Genomic DNA, 9,141 nt, shown 5'->3' on the forward strand with positions numbered 1-9,141 from the left:
TATATATATATATATATATATATATATATATATATATATATATATATATACTATATATATATATATTGTTCAGCTGTATTTATTTAGAAACGTTTATAAATAAAAATTGTTCTGACTTTATAATAAGGAACTTGATTTTATTTTTTAATATTGTAAAGATTTTAAATATATATAATAATATATACAGAGTGTCTGGTAACTCACAGAGAAGCCGTAGTGTACAAATAGATTAGGTAACATATCATAATTATGGGTTTATAGCAGAAGAATTAGCATTTATTATCTTTTAAAAATAGAAGAATTCTATTTGATTTTTTACTTCTCTATAAAATCATGGGAAGATTAATTGTTAACTCTTTTTATTTTAGAATTGATTACCTTTAATATTCCTGTAAGGAATCATCCTTTTTTTTTTATTAAGTTTCTATCGAACTTTATATAGTAGATATAAATCAACTAATTGCTTAGTCATTTATACGAATAAATTGTTAAATTTAATAGAGACATCTTTCATACACATATGTCGCCATCTACTGTTAAGACTATATCCAGACATCTAAAAAAAGTCGAGTGTCTTATAAATTTTATTTTATATTGTAAGAATTTATATAACGTTTAGAAGTTTATTTATTATCACTTTTTCCTAGTTTCCTTGCTACTCTGCTTTTTATATTTTTATTTCTTTTTCCTACTTTCCTTGCTACTCTGCTTTTTATATTTTCATTTCTTTTCTTTTTTCCTTTTCGTGTGTATTCTTTTTATTTTTGCTTTTCTGTTTGTATTTCTTATTTTTTTGTATAATTATTTAGGATGTTATACTAAAGGGACTCCTGTTAAATGAATGAATAAATAAATAAATATGTACGGTGTGTATATCTTCGTAATAACATAGAGGAATATTATCTGCATCATCTTTGTATAATCAGTCACTGAAAGATGACACAAAAATTCTGGAAAGTTTATGTGCCGATTTTCTCTGCTTTGTACGTACAAAACGTGTATACTAACTATTATTGCCGTGACTGTCGTGACTACATGAACGAAATGATCTTCCGATCCCTGCATCTCTGTTACGAAGATGACATCCGATTACTCAATTTGATTATATAATATTTAAATCGCAGTCTACCGTTAGTCGACGTTGAGAAAAATAGAATAACTTTTAACAACGTGGTGACCTTCAAACGGGTCTCGAGTATCCGGTGATTGAAGTCGCAAGTTGGAAGGTTTCCATGTGAAAGTCAAGGCCAGCCGGTTACAAACCGCATGTTTCGTCTTGTGCGGATCGGGTTTTATTATTATTGCAATATTTTATGCGTACTCACGGGCACGCGTTCGGTGAAAGCGAATCGTTGGACACTTTTACGAAAATTGCACTGACCGTCTGCCTTTCTCGAATCGAACGTCGACAGGATTGAAGGTTTCGCTGCGAGATTGCATGTTTACTCGATTGCCTAGATGTATATTCAAAAGAAAAGAAATCTATAACAAAGTTGACACGCGCGAATATACGTGCGAGTATACACAGAAGTGTAACTCGTGATAAACAATTGAAAAGAAAGTTATTCTTCATATAAAAGTAAGTAAAATTTTTCCATAAAAGACTTTTGTAAAAGATAATTGTTAATCAGAGTATAATCAATTCCATCAAAGTTTGTTAATAACTAATTTCATTAATCGAAGAAATTATTTGTAATTTTATTAATGATGATTGATTATTTTTTATTACTGATTTGCCGATTATTATAGCAAAAAACATTGATTAATTAATGTATAACACTGATTATAAAACTTTATTGAATAAAGATTAGTTCCACTCTATGTAGCATATCGATAGTATGCTACATAGAGTGGAATATATTAGTAGGCAAACCGATTTTTTGTTTTAATTTAACCAATAAAAAAGACGAGTGACGCCATATGGCGTCCCTACTTTAATTTAGAAAGCATTTGAAAAAAACCACCAAAAGTCAACAGCAAATATTACCCAAAAGTTTTCGAGGTTACTTATTATGAAACTACTATCAGATTTTTAAAACGAAAAAAATTGTTTTCAAATTTATCACACTAAAACTAATTTATAAATATATATTTTTAAATAGTTGGAAAACAAAATAAAAGGAGTTACGAAATAAAATAGAAAGAGAATATAAAACAAAGGAAAAAACAAAAAATTGAAAAAAATTAAAAACAAGAAAAACAAAAGAAAAAGGAAAATAGAGTTGTGTACTGGCACGTCATAATTCTGGTTTCAGCTGAGAACGGTTTCTTATTCCGAAGTAATATTTTTTCCGCCATATTGTATTCGCCACTTTGTGAACGGCAACTCTGGCACGTTGTTAAAATACTTGAAACAATATATTTTATTGAATGCAATATTTTTATGTGTACTTATGATAGCATAATATAAAATACATATAATTGTGGAAACGTATTTTTTTGTTTAAAACTTTTTTATAATAAGTGAGATTTACTTTTGCTATTTTGCTTAAAAACTAGTACAAAGATTTTATTCTTCTGAAAATCGATTTTTTAAATCTGTTAAATATGTATACAATTAAATGGGCAAGAAATTGTTTTTTGTAGTACCTACTTGCAGCAGAGATATTGCTTCTGCCATCATAAGCTTTCAAAATAAGTAGTATATCAGTATATTTTTTATTAGATGTTACATCATTGAGATAAAATTTAATTGTAGCTAAGCGACAAATAAAATAGTAGAATGAATAAAAAATAAATTACGTCAGCTTCAATGTTTGACTATATAATATATAACTATATAATATATAATACGAATATAAACTATATAATACGAATATAAAGTATATAATACGAATAAAAATTATAAGTAACATGATACATTAATTAAGCCGTATACAGTCATAGGCATGTATATCTGATAAATCTTAAAAATTAATTTCTTGAAAGAAAACTTCATACGAAAGAATGTTTTTATATCTTCCATTTTTTATTTCTATACGAAAAATCCTTTACTCGATGATACCACAAATTACATTCCACTTTGTATATTTATTTTATATACTTACAGTTAAATTAAATTAAATTAATTAAGTTAAAATAATTTGAATAATTCATAATTTAACCCATACAGTACAAATCTTCAAAAGACATTCTAAAGACGTTTTAAGAACATTTATACATCCTAAAAACATTCTAGAACATTTTCTGAAGATTTTGTGCTATCTGGGAATTATTTAAATTAATATAAATTATATAATTTAACTTAATTTAATTTTTATTTAACTCTCTTTTTGTACTTATAATTTAAATTAAATGTTAAATTAAATGTTATATAAATTTGTAATATAAAAGAAAAATATGTATATAATATATGTGAAGACGATAAATATAAAATACTAAATATATATGTGTGTATATTAAACAATTCTTTATCTGTTGCAGAAGCGTATTGTATATAATGTATCAAAGAACGAATTTTTTAAGGCGATCAAACGTCTTCGAAGAGGCCGGCTTGCATTTCCTTCAAATTGTTTTCATAGATGTACAAGCTACTTTCCATAGGAGTAGTATTGAGGCCATACAGAGCACCGTTCTCCAATTTGTGAAAAGGATTCCTTGATATATCCAAAATGTAAAGACTGCCGAGATTCTTACAGGAGCCTTTGCGGATCTCAGTGATATCATTTTCCGAGAGCCAAAGGCGCCTTAGATGTCCCAAACCTTCATAGCTGTCACCGTCGATGGTCGTCAAATTGTTGTTATTCAAGTATAAGTCCCTGAGAGTGGGCAGGTCGAAGGCACTGCGTGCTATACTAGATATTCTGTTTCCGGTCAAGGACAAAGATAGCCTAGGAGTGCGAACAAAGCTACCTTCCTCAAGCCTTTCGATCTCGTTGTCATTGAGGTACAGGAAGTTCAGAGTACTCGGAAGATTGGCGAACGAAGCCTCGGTGATTTTGTTCCAAGCGAGATTCAACTCCTTCAGAGCTGTCAACTCCGCGAAAGTGCCATTATGCAAATTGTTTACGGAGTTGTGAGATAGATCGAGTACCCTCAATGCTGTCAGACTTTTGAAGGCGGCTGGTTCAATTGTCGTCACGCGGTTCCTCATTAACATTAGCTTATGCAAGGACATTAGACCCTGGAAAGTATTATTCCGCAACGTTTCGATCTTGTTGTCTTCAAGATATAGATAGATCAGGCGGGACAACTTGGTAAATACACCATCTGGAACGGATATTATACGGTTTCCGTTCAGAACAAGGTCCGTTAAAGTCTTCGGCAACGTGGAGACGAAGTTTAGACTTTCCAGCTGATTGTCAACGAGATACAGTCCGTGCAACTTTGTCTTTCCGAATGCGTTGTCTTCGATTTCCTCGATCAGGTTGTCTTTGAAGTTGAGACTCTTTAGATGCTCGTTCTCGATCACCTCGCTCCAGATCCTGTGAATTTTGTTCCCCAAGAAGTTCACATCCGTCAGACCTGCTGGTAAATCGTTTAACGTCGCCTCCCTGATCTCAGCGATTTCGTTATTTGACAAATCTAACGAGGCGATCGGCAGAGACTGCAGCTGGTACCAGCCTTCCTGAAAGGCTGTGATGTTCTGTTCCTGAAGCATCACTTCCTTCTTGTCCGCGTCGAGTGGCACTTGGGCACACCCTTCTGCGAGTTTCTCATCCTTTTGGAGGATTTCCAATGACGTTACGATACCATCGGATTTGCAAAGTTTTACTCGAGTGTCTTTGCTCAAGGTTTCGAGGTTTTTTTGTTCCTCAAGAACTATGTTGTCAATTTCCTCTTTTTCTTCTTCGTCGGCGGATGTCACCTGGCTCGTTGCTTCCGCATGCTTAAGAAAAAAATTGGCAAACACGTCCGTACTGATGCTCCAGAAGATATTTCCATCGGTGAGGATTCTGGTAGACTTGGGCAGGCCGAACAGGTAACCTCTTCTGAGGTGTCTGATATGATTATGAGAGATGTCCAACAGCTGTAGGTTCTCCAAGCCAACGAATAGCGTGCGTATATTCGATATTTGATTGTTCGACAGCCACAGGTTCTTCAGCTTCGTTAGGTTGGAGAACACGAATTCAGGCAGTGAAGTCAGTGAATTGTTGGAAAGGTCGAGCGATTCTATATCGTCTACGTAGTCAAATGCGTTCTTCTGCAATGTATGGAGATTCATACTCGATAGATTCAGCTGAAGACTAGGCTCTCCGACGAAGCGAACGTTTCTTAGGGTATCATTGTCGATGTCCAAGAAATAATTCTTTGAAGGCGGCTCTATAGGCACGCTTGCTGCTAGAGGCAGCAAACATATAATAAAGGATAACATCCTCTGACGATTTCCTAAAAATAAAATCGTTAATTATAAAAAAGATTCTAAATTTTTTTGAAAAGTAGAGTGACAGTCGAGTCATTCAAATTTGAGTGAATTTTTATTTATATAGAGTGAATTCTCCACTCTGAACAGTTTATAAAAAAACATTGTCAGTTATAAAAAAATTTTAAATTCCTTCACGCAAAATTTCACACTGAGAAAAAAATTTAACATTTGTGGAATATAAGTTTATTTCTGTGAAATAAAGTTTATTTTTATGAAATAAACTTTTATTCCATAAATATCTTTATATCAAATATCTATTCCTTAGTGCACTCGAAAAGTAGGGTGACAGCCCTACTACAGTCACTCAAATTTGAAATTTTCGTTCATATAGACTGAGTTCTCTACTTTAAATAGTCGAAGGAAATATTTCTATTCTAAATCAAATAATGAATCTGATATAAGAATTAATTTACTTTGATTGATCGCAACACTCACTATGGATAAGAATTCATTTTAAGTTTGAGTTAATATTTTGTGATTTGATCAAAGCAGTCGCGTTGTTTTGCCCTGGTGTGTTGAAAGTGTGATATGTATTTAACCACACGTATTTTTTATGTTTTTCTAATTATATAAATACTGATATAAAAGAAAAAGATTTATTATTAAAATTAAAATACTCGGATTTTAATTGTGCTTACAATAGTTTTAATGTTACTAAACAGCGTTCTATATTTTTGACGATACAAGCATCTAATGAAAGATGTATGTTTTTATTGATGACATTGACAAATCACGATGGCTTAGATTCGCTGGTGAATTACAAAGTATTAGACATTCACTCCTATAATTCCTGATGACAATATTTTCACTATCGCTTCGACTGAAATTTGACTTCTTTTGAGTTGAGTAGAATAAGTGAGTTTCACTCTAAGAACTTAGAGATAATGTTTGGTGATATCGATCAATTTATATTATATTGTACCGGAAGTGCTGTGTGATTAATTAACGAAGTATTGCGAGTGAAACATGTGCATGTCTCGGCTTTATATCTAAGTAGTCAATCCCGGTAAAATGTGAGAAACTTCGTCAGGACGTTGACTTCGGGACTCCACGTTGATAGCCCGAGAAAATTCTACAGTGTGCGCGAGCGCTCACGTCATAGAATCCCACGCTTCGCGACTATTTCACGACGTCGCGTATGATAGCTCTCGTATCGGTATAATTACGTGAATCTTGATAAACGACGGCTTAGGCTACCCTCCGAAACTTATATCGGGTATTATGGGAACCGGTTGCGCGGCTCTCGAAGTCCAGGATGCGTAAATTACATAATTCACGATGCCTCGCAATAACTCCACGTGGATGCGCACGCATTCCAGCGGCGGCGTCGCGACACGTCGACGAGCAATTTTACCGTAAAGCTAACAAGTGCGTTATACACTATCTAAGATTCGAGATCGGCGAGAAGGTATGAAAGTGCGAAGACGAGGCGTGAAGGCTCGCTTTAAACGCGAGATCGCACTTCAAATGCTCCATCAACGTTATACGCTAAATGTACATGCAAAACACGGTCCGAGATCTTTGAGTGTGTAAGTATCTGAAACGAACTTTAGAGAGCCCAAGATAGGTTCAAATAGGAGACAGGTTAATTATGTATTTCGTTTATGTATGAGAGGAACAGTGGGGAAAAAAAATTGCAACTGTTCTTTTTAGAACAGTTTTAGAACAATTGGCATTTCTCCTTGAATTTCATTGAAATCGAACAGATATTGCAATTAGAAAAGAAGAAAATGTGATTTAAAAGCAGTGAAATAAATTTTCGATTGTCATGTAATTTTATTTCTTAATATTTACGATTATATTAAAAAATAAAAATATAGGATAAAGAATATAGAATATAGAATATAGAAATAATATTTTGTTTCCCCATCGTGTGAATAAATAAATTTCAGTGATGTGTTATTAATTTGAATTTTAATTAGAATTAATTAGATTAGTTAAAATAAAATTATATTTTCTGTGCAGTTATATGATATTAGTATATCATACTAATTACAATTTAATAAAAATTGCATAAAAATCATTACTTTAATTAATTTATAAATAATTTATTAATATTGTTTTCAATAATATATTATATATAATATAATATAATATATATTATATACTATATAATAATATAATATATAATTATATATTATATACTATATAGTTATAGTTATATTAATTATATATTATATAATTTTTAAAAATTATTATTATGTCCTTTAAAAATTATTATTCTTTCAAGTCAAAATATAATATAATGAAAGTAATCAAACCTTTATTATATTAATTTTTATTGCTTTTGTCTAAAAACCCCACTGTTCTTTTCACAATACATAAATGAAATACATAATTAACCTGTCTTATATTTGAACCTATCTCAGGCGCTTCTATAAAGTTTGTTTCAGATACAGTTTGCACACGAAGATCTCAGATAGTGTTTTGCATGTACATTTAGTGTATAACGTTGATGGAGCATTTGAAGTGCGATCTCGCGTAGACTAAAGTAACTTTATTAATAGAATGATTAAAGTCGAATATATTGATAATTAAATGAGATAGGTTAATCAATATTTAACTACCTGAAAGCTTGTTCATGATGTATCTAATTGTATAATAATAGATTAAATAATTTGTAAAATAAGTTATAGTTAGTAATAAATTATAGCAAATTATATTTAATAAAATAAAGCACTATTTAAAATAATAACACAATACATAAAAATATATTATTGTAATAATATTATATAGTAATAATAAAAATAGTAATTAAAACATCAAATTAAGAATCTAAGAAAAAGAAAAGAAATTACGATATCATTTTATCTATCAAAAACATATCTTTGCAAATTTTTCTGAAGCAAAATATAGTAACAATAAACTTCATATATTACAAAATAGTTTTAAACAAAATGCTTCTTAAGGCTCCCTCCTCTCCAATCCCTTCACAGTATAACAAATAAACAATCAGAAGAGAAATAATTTTTATTCTGATATATAAAATTGTAATTAAAATTTAATTAACATTTAAATATTAATTACAATTTAATAATTGCATAAAAATCATTATTTTATTTAAAGAGTTTATTAAATTTATATTTAATAAGAACTGTATATTATATAGTTTTTAAAAGTTATTATTATATTCTTTAAAAATTATTATTATTATACGTTCTTTAAAATAATTTGTTTACGTTCTTTCAGGTCAAAATATATTATAATGAAAGTAATCAAATCTTTATTATGTTAATTTTTATTGCTTTTTGTCTAAAAAAACGTGTCTTTACAAAATCAACGTTATAACATAATTTTGACATAGGTAAGTTTTTTAGCTTAGCAAATAAACATTTAAAAAAATTATATTATTATTATATTATTATAAAAATTATATTATTATTATTATATTATTATAAAAATTATATTATTATAAGAAGATTTTTACATTATAAATTTTTATATTTTTAAATTAAGAATTTTTATATATTTAATTTTTTAATTTAAAGATTTTTATATTTTATAAAAAAATTTTAAATTATAATCTCCGCAGTCATAAATGCAAAATATAATAATGCGATTTTTTTATATCCCTTTCCAAATAGGAATTTACTACTGGCATTAAGGCTACTGGGGAGTCGCATCATCCATCTCTTTTTAATGACGTCAGAAGCGAGAAAACGCATGCTAAAAATTCCTGCAAAATACATCGAGATAAACAGATATATCTACAAAACGACATTTGCGATCGATTAAGTACATCTCTAAAATACTCCGTACACTTTCCTTTTATTCTA

General features: G+C 29.9%; 1 protein-coding gene across 4 annotated transcripts in view; it reads right to left on the reverse strand.

Moving 5' to 3' along the window:
* Positions 1 to 2,947: 2,947 nt before the first annotated feature.
* The window catches only part of LOC116850350 (leucine-rich repeat-containing G-protein coupled receptor 4-like), a 23,216-nt gene continuing 17,022 nt past the window's right edge, over positions 2,948 to 9,141 (reverse strand). For all 4 annotated transcript variants that reach the window (XM_032828541.1, XM_032828544.1, XM_032828543.1 and 1 more), the window contains one exon: positions 2,948 to 5,328. In XM_032828541.1, coding sequence (XP_032684432.1) covers positions 3,470 to 5,314 — 1,845 coding nt within the window. In that variant the 5' untranslated portion in view covers positions 5,315 to 5,328 and the 3' untranslated portion in view covers positions 2,948 to 3,469. The remainder of the gene's footprint in view (positions 5,329 to 9,141) is intronic.

Source organism: Odontomachus brunneus, unplaced genomic scaffold (assembly GCF_010583005.1).
Source record: "Odontomachus brunneus isolate Ranch 3 - 2012 unplaced genomic scaffold, Obru_v1 Obru_scaffold_143, whole genome shotgun sequence".
In the NCBI taxonomy this organism is placed as follows: domain Eukaryota; kingdom Metazoa; phylum Arthropoda; class Insecta; order Hymenoptera; family Formicidae; genus Odontomachus; species Odontomachus brunneus.